Source organism: Rhipicephalus sanguineus, chromosome 11 (assembly GCF_013339695.2).
Source record: "Rhipicephalus sanguineus isolate Rsan-2018 chromosome 11, BIME_Rsan_1.4, whole genome shotgun sequence".
Lineage (NCBI taxonomy): Eukaryota > Metazoa > Arthropoda > Arachnida > Ixodida > Ixodidae > Rhipicephalus > Rhipicephalus sanguineus.
Genome location: NC_051186.1, coordinates 80,885,415 through 80,905,799, shown reverse-complemented (window position 1 = coordinate 80,905,799; position 20,385 = coordinate 80,885,415). Strand labels below are relative to the sequence as shown.

Below are 20,385 nucleotides of genomic sequence, written 5' to 3'. Positions count from 1 at the left end.
AAAGACTCAAAGTACAAGTAACACTCGCTCTACAAGGATAATGGCGTGCACGGACATCGGGCATCGACTAATCTGCTTGTCTGTGAAATGCGTCGGCTTTAATATATGCCTTATCGAACCTTCTAGCATTATTGCAGGTGGTCGCGTTAGCTTTAGAATAAACTCGGTTACTCGTGCCCTGCACGTAATCTTAACGGAACACTCTGAAACAATCGCGACGTTTCTAAACATTGTGATGCGCCTTGCAACAAGCGGTGTTAACAGTTTTTTGTGGGTGAAGCTCAATCACATCAAAACAAAGGAAATAAGCACATATGGTGAATTGTCGATTTTACCGTCTTCATGATATAAAGGCTAGATTGTGTGGGCAGGCACTGCAACCGGTCGCTGTTCACTTGGTAAAGAATATAAGCCGTGTGTTAGATCAAATAATCCTAAAAGATAGCAAAATAACAATTGGTGAACATAGGCGCCATCATCTCTGGAGTCACATCGGCATGAGCAACTGACCTAGAAAATTAATGGCAAGCAGGTGACTGTTTACAGTATTTGCTGCTATATTTGCTCATTTATCATTCTCCACACTTTAATGCAAACACTTTATGTGTTAAGCAAACTATACTCCATCTCGGAAGTACCCTTCAGCACTGTGAAGGCTAGAGGGACCCTTAGCCAATAGGAAGGGCAATAATCCCTCACGATGTATTCATTCGCACTGCGTCGTCTGCTCAGCGTCCGCCTGGCATCTACACACACGCGTCGGGCGAGTAAAGCGAGCAGAAGACAGCTACGCAAAAAAAAAAAAGAACATGGCTGCATCTATCGATGCTAGTGCCCTCCGCCTCGAATTTAGTTATGTCGTCATTGTGCACTGTGTGGCCCGTAAGTTCGAAAGTGACGCTTTTATTTGCTTTAGATTTATGTCCTGGTGCTTCGACAGCAGCGTATTCGTGACTATATTGTGCTATTTTCACGAACCGTTATCAAATTGTCGGTAAGCAGGCGTGGCTAAACAAACAGCTGATCTCACCAAAACGACAAAGCGTACCTGATGCTTTGTCCTCATCGTGAGATGACACAAAGCGATGGCTCATTTCGCCATTCACTTGTTGCTGTCAGCGCAGTGGGCGAATAGCAAGCGCAAGTTCGGATCGAAGCTGGCAGTTGCGTCTGCATGGGTGCTGTCATGTTGATTTATAACCACAGTCAGCAGCGGTGATTGATACAATTAAAGAAATATGATGTAAATGCGATGAAGGATAAACCTATCGCTTCTTGAGGTGAAAGCAGCACTTGCTAAACAAACGCAAATGTCTCAACCCTGCGAATTGTAAGGTAATTACATCTGGAACTATGTTTAGCTGCGCAAGTGTGTGGCTTGCTTACACCCTGTAGCTTTAGTAGTGCTGAACGCCAGTAGCGAGATGGAGTGTAGACATAAATTACAAGTTTGCACGTACAGTGACTCACTTCTAGGCCATACAGTTTTCTCACAGAGTCAATGATGCCAGTACTGACACACATGGATGCTAAGCAAGGTGGTTGTTTATGCTGCTGTATCAAGGGGTTTACTGAACGTTGCCCACATGGTATATGAAGTGAATGGTGCACTTTTGGGACCTCAATAATTAGCTGGCTTAACAATATACACAAACAAATCTGCGTACGTGGTCGCCTGTAATTTAGGGAATCGCCGGCGAGTTAATGTGCGCTTCCACACTGCAATTGCAGTTTGTGAGACAATCGAAATGGGCTGGCCCGAGAAATGTGTTAGTAAGCCATTGCGTGGCAGCAGCGAGAAAAGACAGAAGAAAGACAACTCACCCGCACCCGCTTCTTAGTTCGGCTGCTGTTAGTGTTTTTAGAGCAGGGCGCATCACCCGACGGACGTGCAATGGTGCCCAGCTCAGAGCACTCCAGCTTCACAGCAGCAGAAGAGAGAGAGAGAGAAGAGCCCAAGCAGGTTAGCAGCAAAGCAAGCAAATGCAGTTAGGTGGACAGAGAAGAGAACAAGCACCCACTCTCAATAATTGCTTTATTCAGAGAACACCCAAGGCCCCACAACAACGAGCTGAACGTGCACAGTAAGAGCCGTCAAGATGGACAATCGTTTCCAACATGCGTGTTAATGCTCCGATTAAATAATCGAAACTGGACAATGAAAATGAACCAAAAAACAGAAAAACATAGACTGGAAAGGAATGGCACAAATCGTGAGGCAGGACTGAACGAGGACACGACTACATTAAATTCTACGTACTCCAGTGCTCACTTCAGTATCTCCCTTCTTTCCAGCTCAGGGCAATGGAATGGTTACTACACAAGTATGCCAAGATGACTCGACACGATGAGAGCTGCGCAGTCTCTAGCGTTGATGTTTTTACCTGGTCGCACTTGAAGACAGAGGCAACCGGTGACACAAAGTCCCCGGAATTTCTGCGGTGTGAAATGACGGGGAGTTGTTGCCAGGAAAAAGGTTACCCATACTTTCAAAGGTGTCAACTGGTCAATGAGGCGACTGTGGGGTCAAGTCCTGCGAGGCTGGTGAACACCGCTGACACCAAATGCAACAGAAATGCGAAGCAAGAGGTACGCTGTTCTGATTTCATTGAAACTAAATACATATCCACACCCTGATGTTCCTGTCAATAAACGTATCAGAAGTCCAAGACCAATGTACTGCAAACGTACAAATTTGTTACTTCTGGACTTCCTAGGGATGTCTGATGGATGTACTACGGAGATCCACAAACATCTCATGGATATCCATCGTTACTTGGGTGATGGAGTCTTCCCTCTTACAATCAACGTGAAAAGCTTCCATCATGTCCCTCGTGATTTGGTCCTTATGTTCATCCTAGTGGTCTAAACCCACACTCGCTACAATGCGATAATAGGTGCAAGCCACTCAAATCCTTCAAAAGTGTGGGTGTAGTCTGTTAGCAGATAAAGCCAATGTTCTGTTTCAACATTTGCTAAAGTGGCTCCAGCGACATCCCCTGTTCAATGATTTCACTCCAAGCCTCCACCTGCCCCTGAACTTCTGCCTTAATTGGGCTACTAAACGATCAGTGTGTGAATGACACTTGCAGCAAAGTACACTTGCTCAAAACGACACTACCGTAATTGCACTATTGTAGGTCGACCCATTTTATCAAAATTTGAAGTCCGAAGTTGGGGGGTCGACTTACAATTGAAACAAACTAGTTTCGAAAATTTTCTAAAAATCCCCGCGTATTGCCGCGAAGCTAGCTTTTCTGCATAGCCTTGAAGCAGGGCGGTGAAGCCAGCTTTGCACAACAGAATTCGTGATTGTTTTCTTCAGCGACATCGTAAATAAATTTCCTTTATGAAATGCTCTCGCACTTTCACTTTCTCTCTTGATGCGCGATTTTAGAGGGGTCGACCTACATTCGAGTCGACTTACAATCGTGTAAATACAGTAAGTTTGTCCATGAGACATGGGTATTAGTAACAAGTCCATTGCTCTTAGCTGGAAAGAAATGAGGTGCTTGAGTGCGCACTGTCCAAGGCCGAATTTGATAAGCCACAGCATGCGCTAGTTCAATCCTACCTCATGATATGTGCCAGGTCTTCTTTAATTTTATGGCTGCTTGCCTTCATAGTTCCTTTTTTTCTTATTTGATCGGGGCTTTCCCACACGTGTTAGTAGTGACCGCCCTTCTGATGGCTTCTGTAGCGCATGCTTGGCTCATTGTTGGGGCCTGGATGTTCTTACTACTTGTTTCTTCAAGTAAAGCATTTAGTTACGAGTCCGTCCCCGTGTTGCGAGTTTCCAATGTTTGTACTGATCTCGTTATAAGTGCTGTGTTTTCCCTATGCTTGCAAGCATGTCCTTGCATTTTTCGGTTCAAGTCCAATGCAATGCTTCAACCTTCCAAGAAACACTACCTACGAAGGATAAAAAATTGGTAAGCTCACCCCTGACAAGTACAGTATAGACCGCTTATAACGTAAGTCGCCGGAGTCGCGAATATCCGCACTATAACCAAAACAACCTTCTTCAGAGGTTACACTTGCGCAAAACGTGTTGAGCATGTAGCCTTGCGCGTCCGATAATTGACACATGCGATTCGGGGCGCTTAAACCACTTAAATTTCCGAATGTTCAAAAACTAACCGCCAAAGACCCGCATTGCCAAGGAAATGAACACGGGGAAAAAAGCAAACAAAACAAAGCGCCATCGCGGAAATTCGCCGACTACGTTTCAGGCCACCTCGAGGTATGCGTATTACACAGAAACTATGTCGAATCGCAACCGAAATTTCGCGTGCTGAATGGCACCGATCGTTCGATTACACGGGTGCACACCCGATGTCCAAGACATTGCAATCGAATCAGGAACCACCATTCGAGAGTTGCATGTGCCAACCACGCCCTCGTTTTCATTAACGATACGATTCCCTTCCCTTCAAGTGCAGCCATCGCAAAGAGTTTCGTTGATTCCGCACCAAACTGCAACTTTTATTGCCCGCAACCGCTACCGTAAAGCAACCAATGCTGATTAGGCCTAGCCTGCGGTTCAGCACGCTGCCGTGGGAAGTTTGTCCCAGACATGAAGATCGGACGTCGAAAAGATCGCGCTCAAGCACTAACCCAAGAACAGCGCGTGATACGAAGCTTGTGTTCGCGGCCGGGAGATCAACGGCGACAACAGCCCGCCAAGGTCGTTTAAGTCCGCGCACTGGCAGAAAAGGCGAAAGCTCGCGTCATGAAGCCGTAAAACATTTCAATTTGCGGAAGAGGTAGCAGACGCAATATCTGCAGCAAGCGTGGTAACAACGACGCTTTTCCCGACAGGGAACTTAAAGCGCACTTGATGAAGATGCGACCGCACGTTCCACGCGGAGCACACGGCCGGCATGTGGCTGGAGCCTTGCCGGCGCCCGTGCAAAGGCTTCTCTGTCACCTAGGCAACCACCATTCTTCTCCACTCAGCAAGCCCGCGCAGCGCTGCCGCGGTCTTTTTTTCTTTTTCCTCCCTCCGCCCCTCGTTCGTTCACTGCGTGTGCCCTCGCCCTTCGTAACGACCTCGTCGCTCCCTCTCCAGCGGCGTACCTCTTTTGAGAACCGCACTCGCTACCGCGTTTGTCAGAAATATTTTCCCGTAACCGCATTATAAACGGTATTTCATCTTGGGGGGCTGCACAATAAGCGGTATGCATATACATGGGGTTCTATGGGAGGGTAAACGGGAGTCGAAAAAGACCACATTGTAACCGGTCCTGCACTACAATTCGGTTACGTTATAAGTGGTCTGCACTGTACTAGATTTGTCTCTGTTACAGATCCAGCAATTATTGCTCTATAGTATTTCCCTGCTTGGGCTCACTATGTTGCAGGGGTACAACACATTTTTCAAAAGCCATCAGGTCGCAATTATTTTCTGTAGAAGTTGCTCAAGACAACAGCAACAAAATACAAAATTTGGCTGATGGAGCGATTTTGCACATGTATGCATCCTTTTCTCTTACAAACTACAAGAGCTGGGAGAACTTGCTTGCAATGCAGATATCACTCTAGGCAGGAATTTCTAGCTAGCTCATACAAAGTTCCATACATATACCATTACATGCAGTACAAGTTCGAAACCGCAAGCCTTGGCTCCAGAGAAAAAAGTGTGGAGGGTTTCAGCGTTCCGGCGTAGAGCATATGCCAGGCTTTCCGTTGGGTGCCCTTTGCAGAGCAGCTAATAACGAGAAAAATTTTTAACAAGACCTAACCTTTAAATATGAACTCCCAGTTGAAGGACGGCGCTTTCAGATTTCGAGCCTTTTTTTTTTCTGTCTGGCTCAGAGCGCAGTTCTGCTGTGTGTACAATTCTCCATCGAAAAGGAAAATTTGAGAAAACTCGAGCATTTCGGGCGAGTTGTGAATGCGAAAGCACAAATAGCCAACTGAACAGCGATGACCGGCCTTGCAATGCAAGGAATGTTGCTGACATACTGTACGATGACAGATCGAGGAAACAGCATTAGCAGCAGCGACCAAGGCAGACAGGCACACGGAGCAGGGGGGTGACAGAGGGGGAGACACAGATGGATGCAATGCCTCCTAGATAGCAGGCCTATGCACTCTTGCTATATCACTTTATGCTACTTGGGCCAAAACTTCCATTGCCAAGCCCTACACGACGAAAGTGGTAACATTAAAATCGGTCCAAGTAGCATCACGCCATGAAGCAGAGAGTGCACAGGACTGCTATTGGGGATGCACCAGCAGCCCAATGGCGAGACACCCAGTTTCTGGGTGTGGCGTTGTAGGTTCAAAACTCGCTACTGCCAACATTTTTCTTCTCCAATTTCTTATACACTCACTGTCTTTATAGCAACTACCTAGACAAAGTTAGAACAAGGAACGCGCAGATAACACAAGGTTCCCAGAGTGAGGGCAACGTGGTGTAACTGGAATGCCCATAACATGTAACTTATGTAACTGGTAGCACACAACACCTGGTGTGCCAGTGTGCCTGCAGGCGTACCCCCACTCTGCTCCGCCAAGGAGTGCGTGACAGGGCATCTCAGCCAATATGAATGTAAGTGACACTTCTCTGCTTTAAGGGACACTAAAGAGCAAAACGATTTTTCTCGCATTAGTAAAGTAGTCTTCCACGATACTAAAAACACCACGCTTGCTGCGAGAAGATTAATAAGCAAGAAAACTCACAAAAAGAAAATACAGGTGGCGACGCCACCTTGGAATTCCCGCACCATTTACCGTGACGTCACATATTTCTGACGGCGCCTGCTTGGGCCTACGTAGTTCCGAATCGGTTAATTCGAAGTACATTGTCCTCTGAGGGGGCCAGAGACTTGACATAACAATTTTGTGGAAATTTCGTCAGGCCAGTGGCACCAAAATACATTAAATGCTCTTTGAAATGTTTTACGTCACGAATTACAAAGTTCGGCGTGAAATTTAAAAATGAAACATTGAACTTGGTTTTCTCCTCTAATAATAAACCTATGGTGGTGAAATAACACAAGACTTCTCCGAGCACACTTTATCAATCTAAACCAATTCATTGTTTCTCTTTAGTGTCCCTTTAAGACTTAATGCTTTTTCACTCAATGCGCCGTCCGATGGTTTCGCATCAAAACTCACGGAGTCCCCAATGCTCTTGCCCAAGACAACTTGAAGGCAAAAGCCATGCGGTGTGGTTATTTTATTATCATCATCGTCGGAGCTTCAGAGCTCACGTGAGTAGCTGCACACTTTGTTGATGCTGTGGCTGATGATGATGAATGATGGCTGAGCCCTTTGTGCTGCGTTGGCAGCTTTCAACCCCGCGCTCATCGCGAAATTCACATGGTGCGACGCCTGGTGCATACGCCTGCCATGCCATACTGCAGCTGCCCGACATGACTACTCTACAGGGCCTTTTTCCGAAGCGGTTTCAATACCATCGTGGCTCTGTGGTAGGATACCTGGGTTTAATCCTGGCTCGAACCCCAATTTTTATTTGAAGTTTTATTAAAGTTACATGGTTTTCTTGCACAGCACACCACATATACTTTTTCTGATGAGGCACTTAAGGCTTTCAGCTTAATTAAGTGCAGTCAGGCTGGCTGGTGCATAGCTAGCAATCACTTTTTAGTAGGTTTGTGCAAACAGTAAATTTTAGGTTCAAAGCGAACAGTATGTATCACATATTATACAGGAAAATTAGCATATTTGTCATGACCCAACTAACCCGCACAATAATTTTTAAAATTGAAGCAAGGCATGTGCAAATGTCCCTCTTTTTGGTTCAAAGGGAAGTGGAAGCAACTTTGAATATCAGCAGGATTTGAATTTCAGTAGAATGCAAGTGATAACCCGTAAAATAAATTGTTTTAAAATTTACTATACTTAGAGCATATAAGCCGGTATAACGAGCTTTTAAACTTAACAAATGATGAATCAATGTGAAGGTAATATGTTCATTTAACCTTGAAGTGAGGCTTCAAGGTGCTAAACGCCCCATTGAGCTTTCGTATGCTGTTTGCCCTCGAAATACAATAACTTCCAGGTGACGGATGACATTAAAATTTGGCCAAAAAGACATACATACCGAGCAATCGAATGAAGGGCACATTTCGAGCTTTAAATTTAATGTCAGTGCCCCTTTAAGCACTAACTCTGAAAGCTAGACAGGAAGCTTCAGCTGAACAAGAGGCGCATTCTCCTCCTCATTGACAACTGCTTGGAACACAAGGTGGAGCTCGAGCTGAGAGATTTAAGCTCGGTTTTCTTTTCGACAAATAAAACTGTGGCTCTTCACCCTATAGACCAGGGTGTTATCAAAATATGTAAAAATATATGGAGTCCACGTTCTCAAGAGGACACTCCAAGAATGGAAAGGGCTACAGCACATGACTTCTCTCACTGCCCTGCACATTGTTGTCCACACCTAGAGTTGGCTACCGGTGAAAAAAAAATTGGCATTTCCTTCCGTCGCCGTGCTTTCAGTGCCTCGAGCATGAATACGCAAATTTGAAGGACACAATCGTGTTCCGGCTCATCTTTGTCACATGATGTAGACATTGGAGAGTATGTCAATGTCAGCACAATGGAGAGCATGTCAGCACAATGTCCTGTGGCACTGGAACAGATGATGGCATCATCAAGGTATATGTCAACTGGTAGCAAAGCTTCCATAGAAGTCCACGTCAAGGAAATGGCAGCTCATTGCAGCCGTCATTTTTATGTATCGGGGGGACAACGAAAAGTAATAAAAAAAATTAAAAATGATGTTGCAACTGCAAGGGGAAACAATGACATGCTTTTACACTACATGGCGCGAAATTAGAAAATATCCCTTTGGGGCTCTGCTGTTTTACTTGCTTTTGATAGCTACATGAATATTCTTTGCATATTATACACCAATGTACTTTACAGATAAGAAAGGACATGATAACACAGCCCAAAAGCCCAGTTGTACAATAGTTCAAGAGCTCACATTCCCAAACCAAGGTTAAACCAATGGAGGAAGACACCAGCCATGGAACGGTTGCTTTCACAACAGTACAGAGCCCAGCGTTCCTTCACTTAGTGTGCTTTAATGGCCACGAAAAGCCAGTGACAACAAACCGGCTGTGTGCTAGCAAAAGTAGTCTGCAGTCACAGGAACACTTCACAGCTTTTGCGGACTAGTTTGGCTTCTGAGAAGTGTCACACCAGGTCAACTACACATACGCTAAGAAAGAGCCTACAAACAACATGCGCGAAACCAATGCTAAAGTGAGTCATGCCATGTTGAGCCGACAATGTTAGTTCAGATTATACAGGTTATGCATAACTATTATATATATATATATATACATATACACATATATAACATGCTCTATTGCTTTAGAAGTAATGCTATTCAAAGACTGGTCTTTCACTAACATACTTTTACACCCTGCTTTAGCTTCTAGTTCCCACAGTAACACAAGGTTTAGACTTCTGCGTCATGTGACCTCGACAGAGCAGCGGGTACACATTCAACAATCTGATCCACAAAAACCCTCACCTTGTCGTCCTTCTCCTTTTCTGCAGGTGTTGGTGAGGCTGAGGGACCATTGGTGGCCGGAGATACAGCGTCAGGCACCGCCTTGGTAGGTGAACTTGTAGACAACTGGGTTTGTGCCAACGAGCTGTGATTGGTTGACGATTCCTCATCTGCCTTGGCCGCTGCCCGGCGGGCCTCCGCGAGCTGTGCCTTCACTTCGGCCAGCTCCTGTGGCGATTTGAGAAAATGGCTGCTGGAAGTCTCAAAACTACACCTGGGCCTGATAGCTACACCGTGATGGCGTTTACTCTTTACAGAGGTGGTAACTATTAACCAGATTGGTCTAGCCATCTTTTATTACATCTATCTCTTCTTTATTAAAACCTCTGCCTTGAACTGGAGCACAGTACATTGTTCAGTTATCACAGCTTCCACCAATCTCTTTGGTGTTCTTTTTCTGCCAGTAGCATAACATTCCTTCCTTACCTCCTCGACAGCTACCAGTTCCATCAACTTTGTTCACATAAACTTTGCATCCTAATGCTCCTCAGGATTAAACGGTCTTGCTGGGAGAAGGACTTGGCATTCCACTCCATTACCATGCGCTGTACATGGGCCTCTAGCATTTTGCCTCCATCGAAACGCGACCGCTGCGGCCGGGATTCGATCCCGCGACCTTCAGCTCAGCAGTCGAGCATCACAACTACTAGACATGACAGGTTTAGGTACAGTACGAGGCCTAACTGTTCTGAGTGTGTAAGAAATCACAAGTCTCTTGATGGGACAAACTCAATATGGGCACCAATGAGGCAACACTGAGATAGTTGGCTAGAACATTTCACAATAATTATAGTTTGCACAATTAAAGGGGCAGCTCTTCCTTCTCAAACACACTTATTCAGAAAGCACACTTATGAAGCCCATCCAACTGCAACAATGCTGCATAATGCTCCCCTCTTAGCGGATGTTGTCTAGGCATTGGACTAAGTGAGCCATGAATAGGCAGTGTTGGCTACACGAGATGCTTCCAAGAAATTGAAATAGTTTGTGTGTAGCAAGAATAATAAAAACTCAAACAACATTCAAACTTTAAAAATGCGTACAACAAAAACTCAAATGATTTCGCCAGGTTTAAACCACTCAGCATTTTTCGTGCTCAGCAGCTCTTAGCACATTAATTTTCAACCAGTGTTTTGAAAGACACGTACCTGCTTCAGGCGGTCATAGTCATCCCTCATCAGCTTGGTCCCTTCAAGCTCACGCACCCTGCTTTCCAGGTGTGTCCTTACATCCTGGGCATTTCGGCTTTCCTGCAAGGTGACAGAGGCATACAGAAGGGTCGCTGATTGGGCGAGTTGGTGTTGCATAACGGTAGCACATATTAGAGTGACACATTTGAATGAAGGAAAAAACCACGACACACACAATTAGACAACTCTTTCGTACAACTAGAAAAAAAGTGGCAAAGCAGGCAAATGTTTTTGTCATATTTTCCGCACCTAACTTGGGGATCTTTGCAAGCTCACTTACACAAATAACATTGCTTCTCTCGATTTGCGACAAGAAGCACAATGTGAAATTGGTAGACTGTGTTGTCTAAAAGTTTTCATTATTTATCGTGCAGAAAGTACTATATTGGTCAGACTAAAAGGGGCCTTAATATGTGGGAATCGAAAGCACCCTCTCCTTTGGCACCTCGTTCCCCAGTTAGCGTGTGGTGCCTGCCCAGTGCGGCTCAATCGCCGTGAACCGTCGTCAAACGGCAACAAGGCGATCGTAGTCACGGCACCAGGCCTTGTTGTCAGGCGCAAACCATGCGTCTCCCTAGCCACCTTGGTGACGATCGGGCTCGATCGTTGCATGGCACACTAGCACATGTCACTGACCACGCTTATTCTTATTGGCCGCCAGTGACTCCCCCTCTCCACATCAGCTCGCTTCTGTCTGGCGCTGGCTTGCTGCATCAGATGCTCTCAGGCCTGCACAAGAGGTTGACACGCTACTCTGGAAGGCGGCTTCTCATTCGTGCACTTGACTGCTGCCCTTTGTGTGATAGTCGTAGCACTGCAGGCAAGCATACACTCGATCGGTCTTGCGCAGTTTCCCTGTATGGCCCGCAATCCCGTGATCGTCGCACTGTGCTGCATCTTGGGTTCATAAAGCCGTGTTTATTGACGACTTGCTTCGAGTGCCTTTTTTGCGCCGTGTCGGAGAGTTGAAGAACCCGGCTGCAGCGTCTTTGTGCGCGATGGCTGTCGAGTACGTAGCGTCCCTTCCTGGTTGCACTCGTAGGGCAAGCTTCTTGCAAACCTATCTACACATAACTGGCACCCCATGTGCCAGTTATATGGAGCCTACCCATTTAGTAAGGTTCGCACAGATAAGTCAGGTTTGAGCTGCGGCAGCAGGAATTTTTGCATGCGTTCATGACCAATTTCAGAAGTAACATTAGAACAACATAAAAAGCACAAACATAAGGTACAGACAGGTCGTGGTTCGTGTGTCACCACATTAGTGCCCCATAGACATTCAGGCGCATCAACACGTAAATAAAATGAGCCATGCTGACACTTTGAGAAAAGTTGCAGCTGTAGATCATGTAACTTTCATGCTTACACAACTTGAAACTTGCATGCTCACACACAACTGTACTGCACATCTGAATATTGTGCTTGATTCTATAGGTCACTGCTATAGCTGTGAAAAGATACGTTGCAACCTAGAAGGCCAATATGTGCGAAGAAAATAGACATTTGTGGTTTTACTGGAACACAAAGCTAAGCCCATTTCTGGAGGACTGCGCAGGCTGCCAAACAGCACAACGAGGATTCATCGCAGTTCGGCAGGAAAGCACATCTGAACAACTAAACAATGTACTTGCTGGTAAGCAGCACTTTTGTAATGTTACTACCAACTCGAATATGTACTGCTACCAAACAGATCACCGCTGCTTTTGTTAGCATAATTTTTTCATTTTTGCAATGGCGAAGGAAGCATGACACCTACCAGAAGATTTTCAAAATTTAAAGTGAGATCCTATTAGGAATCAAAGGCTTAAAGGACCCCTGACACCGAATTTGGAAACTCGAGATGCTTGTGTTGTTTGATAGTCCTGCATGCGGGGGCACTTCTGACCGATTATGAGTGACGAGCGTTGCCTTTAAGATATTTTAATTTGGTTTTAAAGTAAGCCTGAGTGCTCATCTGAATTTTGAACTCCTATCAACATAACCACTAGTATGACGTAGACGTAGGCCCCTTGTGACGTTGCAGAGGTAAAGCAAGTGTTGTCGACGTCACAGACAGAAATATGCGCGGTGCATGCACTGTGGTATATTGCGAAGCGTGTTTGCTCTCCCACTTTCTCCTTCTTCGGTACGTGTCGGCAGGCAGCGTGAGCTCTCCGTGTGTGTGTTCTCCAACTGGCAGTTCAACAAGCGCGTGGCTGACGTCACCCAATACTGAGCGCACATCATCACGCGTGCCCCGAGGCGCGACCGCCGCGGCGCGGCGCTAGTTTCTTATCCTCTTTCGGCGCGCGTTTTGAACCTACACTAAAAATGACCACAATTAACGCTGCTAGGATTATTTAGACATCACGTTGGAGGATTTACGGTGTCATTCCGTGATTACAAGACATAGACATACTTATTACAACATAAATGTCACAAACAAAAAATCGGCTGTCAGGGGCCCTTTAAAACTGAAGGCATCTGTGCAATCACAAAGGAGTCACAGCTAGTGCTAAAGGATCACTTCACACAGAATTGTTCACAGCAGCATGTGCTTTGTCACCAAAAGTACAAGGGGTGCTCAGGACCCCCTTTTAGAGTCAGCAGTTTTGCTATAATCAAACAACTTGGCCTAGCCACTGGGGAGGAAGTCACAAAGGCTTGCGTTGTTGTGTACCCTGAATGACGAATAAAATATAATTGAAAAATCAAATATCAAATGCAGAATAGGGATGGGCGAATAGCAAATGTGAGGTTTAAAAGGAATTGACAGAAATAGTGATTTGGTCGAACAATTTCGAATCAAATAGCTCATTTAGTACATCACATATTATAAAGAAAAACGAGCATTTTTCTCATGACCAAACTAACTTGCACAATACTTTTAGGAATTAGAACTAGGCTTGTTCGAATGTCACTTTTTGGTTTGAGGCAAAGTGGAACAAACCTTGAATAGTAGCAAGACTTGAATAGCAGTAGGTTGCAAGTTAGACGTGGTAAAATACATTACGTTTTAAAATTTGCCATAATAAAACCATATAAGCCCGTATGACATGCTTTTGAGGTTAAAAAAAAAAAAAACATTTGGCCGGGTGCAGGTGATCTGCACGTTTAACCTTGGAACTGTGGCATGGAGCAGTGTGAATCTCCCCTGTATATGCAGTTTCACAGCCTAGCGGCACTGCGCCACAGTGAAACCGTCTTTGGGTTACACACAAAATATACACTTATTGGGTTGCTTCGAGCATACTGAAATTTCGGATATCTTAAATTTGTGACAAAGTGAATTAAAATACTGCAATATTCGCTTCATGCCTATTAAAAAAAAATCGGCACAGTTGCCAGAGGCAACAAAATGGTCAGTTGTTGACATAGTTGAGTAATACGTTCTGGTGGGCTAGTTGGTTCATTGCTGTTAGAGAACACAGAGAACAACACGGCCTGCGCTCGTATTGTTCTCCGTGTTTTCTTGCTTGTGTCCTGGTCTTTTCGCGCAGTTTAAGAACGTCTTGGGCTAGTTGGTTCGACATCTTGCATAAGGGAGCACAGATTTGATGTGAAGTTTTTTCGAATAAACTCAGCTGCAAGTGAGCGTCTTTTCTGTCGTGTGGTCTTTCTTCCTAACCAAATCTGTGCTCCCCTATGCAAGACAGAGGCAACAACTTTTCCTCCCAACTGTTGGCACCCTACGCAAGGTTGCATTAACAGCTCCTGCATGCCTAGAGGTTTACACAAGGCATATCAAGAACACCACAGAGATGAGTGTGGTCACTCTCCAGGCTTCCACTGTTAAGGGAGCCACACCTCTGATGGGTTACTGCACCCCTCCCTCCGACCAAAAAAAAGAAAAAGAAAAAAAAAGGCAAGCTCTTGCCATCTATCAGAACAGGGTTCAAACAGAAATGACAAGAACACTCAAGCTACGGCAGCAACAGTTTTGGCCCGTATTGTACATGCCACCATTCAGTTCTACAGGACGGTAGGCAGGCAACAGAACATGCCCAGGCAAACAAAGCGAACTCGCATGAGGGTGAGCATTACCTTTTCAAGAAACTCTCCGTACAGATTGGCCTACAAGCACCAAGAGGAGAAACAGTGTCAATCCGAGAACAGCACTGCTCGGCAGATGCACACAAGAGCCACAGCAACGCACCAGCCCCAGTGCCGCGACACACTTGGCAAAACTTCAGCCCAAAAGAGCGGGTGTAGTGAACTTGTGAAATGCCACTGGGCTAGTCAGTCATGCTGTTGGACAACTGTTTTCATCAGTTGCTCTCAACGGCCATCGAGTCCTATCAAAAGGTTGCATTTCCCTCAAGGTTCAGCGGCCAAGCGGCAAGCCTCATTAGCAGCGTGAAATTGTGGGCAAAATATCTCTTCATAACCAAAACGTATCGTCTTTACTCAAATCTAAGTCAATAGCTTTTTTTTTTCCTAATACCCATGTACAAACTCTACTGTTGGCTTATATTCGAAGATTAAAAAAAAACAAGTGCCAGTTTATACTTGAAACTGAGAAGGAAAAAAAATGGTGCGCTGCTAGTACTGCCCAGAAAAAGATGAAATCGTAGCACCCCAGGCCGTGCCAGTAGCCAAAAAGGAGCGCCGCCAGTTATCGCTACCACCAGTGTAATGACCACAGAGATGTACAGGTCGGTCCACTGTTAAAGGGAACACTCGAATGAGCCCCCTTCATTTTGCTGGCCCCCTCATTCCAAGTGGATGTGGAAACGTTGTTTGTTCAAGGTACTGGTCTGTCAAAGGGAGTCGGAACTGTCAACCACCAGTAGTCTTATGCAAATCTAAGCCACTGTACTGTTGCAAGAGAGCGATATCCTGACATGCCCTGAACGCAATTGTTCCCTTTAACAGTGGACCGACCTGTACATGCTAATCACTTATGCTGCCGTGGATCTTCGTATGCCTGCTGATTCAAAGCGCACACCGCAACTTTCGAGGTGTGGCCAATACCAAGCTGTACCGCAAAACATATTTTGCATTTTCAGTTAGAGATGCTCGCCCGCCAATGATCACAACTACAGCACACGTGCCAATGGCCGGAAATGTGATCGCAGCCGACAAATGTGCAAGTGCAATTTAGTGCCGACAGTTCCCTCACTCGGTATCTTCAACCTTCGACTATATGCTCAGCAGCGCATGTAGCATGGCGCCGCTGTAAACCCACTGCACACTTTTAATAGCTGACAAACCAAACTCATTGCACCCCAATTTGTTTCCACCGCACGTGAAACAGCTAAACTTGCCTAAACTGCAAAGGAAGCATAGCTATTGCCACGTTGGCCTAACATGATCTCGCAACACCCGCCTAGTGTTGGAAGGTAGCGGCTCGCGCAATAGGATATGTCAGCGCACGGCAAATGCGCGTGTACAGAAGTCGCAGCGCAGTTATGGTGTAAGGGTATAGTAGGCAACGTGCTGCATACAATTTGCTCGGGATGACTGGCCACATGCTGCAGCAAGTGTCGGGATTCAGAGGAGCGGCGTCAAATTTAGTTCAGTAGAGATTGCATTACGAATGCACACACACACGCACACGCACACATGTATATATATATATATATATATATATATATATATATATATATATATATATATATGGGCTCGATTGTAGGCGCTGTTTATGTTTTATGTGTGCTGTAGATTATTTTTTTGGTTTCTACTCTGCCCACATTCAAGGTAACTTTTTCTCTTTTTCTCGCTTCATACTTTAGGAGGTCGGCTTAACATCAAGGCCAGCTTAGATTTGAGTAAATACTGTGTCTAATGTGCCTTCTCAGTATGTTAACATTTTTCAATGAGATAAAGCCTTTGAGTGTCGGGTCAAAGTTTTTATTGTGTTAATGTCATTTGCACTACGGCCCATCACACTCACTCACTGCAAGGTGGCCCAATGTCCAGTTCTAACATGAAGGCACTCGTGCAGACAGTTCAGAATGTTAAGGGAAAGCACAAGGTTGGCACAACAAAAGGTGATACAATAGCAGCAGGTGCGAGAGAAAGCACACATCGCAAGTAAGAATAGCACGCACCTCGTCGTACTTCTGCTCCAGCAGCTTCTTCTCACCTTCCTCGTCCTGCAGTTTGGCCTGCAGTTCCTTCAGCTTGGCCTGCATCTGAAAGCAGGTGCACGAAACAGTAGAGCGGCAGTAGTGAAGCGAACACAATGACAACAGCTTTACCAAACAAGTGCGAAACAATTACGTCTGCCTGCTTCCAGCACCTACAAGCTCCCAAACTCTGACACAGTGCACAGAGGCCGAATAAAAACTCTGGTTGCGGACTACCCCAGGAAAAATGTATGACCCGAAAGTCACAAAGACTGCCACAGCTTTTCCTGAAAAGGAAAGCATTTATAATGGCAAAGTACTTAGCACTATAACCAAATGTAATTCACTCCCCGCAGCTGCAGACTAATGTCCGAAGGTATCACCTTATTTACATACCTTTGAATCCATAATGCATAGCTCCGATGTACATAAACCTTGATGTTCATTTGTCATAGCTCTCCGTATATGTCTTGAGTAAAGGGCACAAGACATGCGCCAGACGATGCAGAAGAAGTGAGGGGTTGTGATGGGAAGGGATAAGTACTGGATAGTGTGCAGTGGAGTGGAAAAATACTAAATGGTATGCACGACATGTCCACGCACCCAATTGGCAGGAAGACAGCTCATAACACGCGACCCGGGTCGGGATCGGGAACTTAGGAAGAAGAAGCTGTCATTGCCTGTGGGACACCGGTGACTGAAGGTGAGACTAGTGACGAGGGCAGCGGGTGCGGAATCTGGAGGATGCAGTGCTAGGATTCCGTAGTGTGGCTGTTGATCTCGGCAACAGCCGGGTGAGGCTCCTCACACTCGCAGCAGCCTCGTGTTTCCTGGAGCATCTGCAATGCTTCCACTTTCGACGATAGAGTGGGATCAACCCACAGAGAAATCACTTGGAAGCAGTAGCTGAGCAAGAGACTAGACCTAACCTCCAAGCTTCAGTGACAGCTTCGACGGCGGCCAGGGAACAGGCAAAGAAGACAGGAGGATCTCCCAACAGCTACGTAGACAGCAGCAGGATCTTGCTGAGAGGGCCGGCGACGGACTCAATGCTACGAGTGGACTTGGGCGCCAAGTCGGATTAGCGAGTAAAAACATTTTATTGCGGCAGCGACTGAGACCAATGTGGCTAGACTGCTGTGAGGGTTAAGGACTGCACATAATGTGCAAAGATGAAGCTGTAATTTACTCTTAGCATATTAGGAGAATGGCTTATTGCGTGTACTGTAGTGTTTCCTGCATGGGCTTTGATTGTGTGAACTTTTGTATGATGTTTGTTTTGTGGGATAGTCTCTCAGGCCCTCTAAACTCAAGCACTTCCGAGATATGTAACAGTACATCTTCCTAATATAAGGTATATTGCTGCATTTCTTTGCATGCATTTACTGTACGTCCATTTTTATGCATTGAGTGGTTGTGCTGACTTGTAACCCACTCCTGCCTAAGCTCTGAAATCCAGACCAGCAGTATAACGAAGAAAAATAAGGCCAGTGGTTTTACGGGCAACCTAAATGCAGGAAACACTTACTTATTATGTAAACTGTGCTGTAACACACCATGAAGGCACGAAAAATGATTCATTACTGCAGTTGCAAAGTACCCACTAGTGCCTAATTCACCATTACAGTTGCAAAGTAACCACTACAGCACAATTCACCACTACAGTTGCAAAGTACCCACTACAGCACAATTCACCATTACAGTTGCAAAGTACCCACTACAGCACAATTCACCACAGGAGTTGCAAAGTACCCACTAGAGCCTAATCCACCATTACAGTTGCAAAGTACCCACTACAGCACAATTCACCATTGCAGTTGCAAAGTACCCACTACAGCACAGTTCACCATTACAGTTGCAAAGTACCAAGTACCCACTGCAGCACAATTCACCACTGCAGTTGTGGAGTACCCCCTAGTGCCTAATTCACCATTACAGTTGCAAAGTACCCACTACAGCACAATTCACCATTACAGTTGCAAAAGTACCCACTACAGCACAATTCACCACAGGAGTTGCAAAGTACCCACTAGAGCCTAATCCACCATTACAGTTGCAAAGTACCCACTAAGCACAATTCACCATTGCAGTTGCAAAGTACCCACTACAGCACAGTTCACCATTCCAGTTGCAAAGTACCAAGTACCCATTGCAGCACAATTCACCACTGCAGTTGTGAAGTACCCCCTAGTGCCTAATTCACCATTACAGTTGCAAAGTACCCACTACAGCACAATTCACCACTGCAGTTGCAAAGTACCCACTAGTGCCTAATTCACCATTACAGTTGCAAAGTACCCACTATGCATCTGTAAGGCAATGTGTGCACATACGTAGCTGCACACTTTGTTGTGGCTGATGGTGACAATGATGAATTACAAATGAGCTCTTTGTAAAGGGTGGACCGCATTAAACCACTCACTCGTTGCTATATTCACATGGTGTGACACATGGCACAATTTTACGTTCCTGCCATGCAATATTACATCCATTAACGCGACTCCTCACTCATAACGCCTGCATTTGGTCTTTTTCCAAAGCAGTTTTAAGCAGTGGAGTGGCTCTGTGGAAGAATACATGACTGCCTTGCAGATAACCCAGGTTTGATTCAGACTCGAACCCCTATTTTTATTCTTTACATCCATCAGGATTTTCTGCTCACGGATGATGCCACCAATGCCAACAGCACATTTTCTGCAACACAGGCTCTTTAACGCTATCTAATTAAAAAATGTCCCCTTTTTCTCTAAAACCATATCTGCAGCTAATAAAATTTTGACAGAACAACTGGTTTGGAGAAGTTAAAAGCTTTTTTTACTGCAAGGTTCATGTAGGTTTCCTTTGCAACTGTGCTACAAAGAACTCTCATGAAACTTGTTCCAGATCGCAGACTTCACGAGAGCTGTGCAAGGTTAGTGCAGACACCCATGCTTCTGTTTTAACTGGGAAGGAGCGGCACTGTGCATGCGATGGGAAAAGGCTCCACAAAAGTGCAGGATACTCGGTTTCCAAGCACATCCCAACCATATGTGCATGCTTTTTCCAGCTGCTTCACAATATTCATTCAGAATACTCCAAAGTTTCAAATAATTTAAATTCGTGTTGAAGCGAATTCGAATGCTGTGATACTTGTTTAAATATTCAAAGTGCCTGAACATTCACCCATCTCTAAAAAACAATAAAAAAATTTCATACAGAATCCCCTCAGGGAGTTGCCTAAACGATGTGTAAGCATTTGCTAGCAATCGCCTGCTGTTTCATTGTTTTTCGCTGCTGTGTTGGTATATAATTGCGAGAAACACCAGCAAATAAATCGTAAAATGCAAAAGTGCAGTTGCAACATCAAAATGTCAAGCGAGACTGACATGAGATGACAAAGAAAAATCGAGTAGAGCGTCCTTTGTTCCCAATGATGCCCAGTCTCAGGCACCTATTGATCGCTTGCACGTGACGTCACGGGCACACAACATGGCTCCAGCATGGAGGCCTGAAACAGGCATGTCAGTGCCAGCCGCCGCCCGCGTCTCTCAACCCGCTCAGCTCCCACTTCTGTTCTCAGAACCACTACGAATGGCACCGGCAGCGAACA

The 20,385-nt window shown here is 45.4% G+C and overlaps 1 protein-coding gene across 11 annotated transcripts in view; it reads right to left on the bottom strand.

Annotated features, from left to right (window-relative positions):
• LOC119375196 (GRB10-interacting GYF protein 2) overlaps nt 1-20,385 on the bottom strand; it is a 676,837-nt gene that overhangs the window by 29,081 nt on the left and 627,371 nt on the right. For 7 of the 11 annotated variants that reach the window (XM_049420360.1, XM_049420361.1, XM_049420362.1 and 4 more), the window contains 4 exons: nt 16,779-16,862; nt 10,705-10,806; nt 9,518-9,724; nt 1,825-1,920 (listed from right to left, as the gene is read on the bottom strand). In XM_049420360.1, the coding sequence (XP_049276317.1) occupies nt 1,825-1,920; nt 9,518-9,724; nt 10,705-10,806; nt 16,779-16,862 (489 nt within the window). Of the gene's footprint in view, nt 1-1,824; nt 1,921-9,517; nt 9,725-10,704; nt 10,807-16,778; nt 16,863-20,385 lie in introns of those variants that run through there. The other 4 variants (XM_049420367.1, XM_049420368.1, XR_007417936.1 and 1 more) reach the window with 3 other exon arrangements.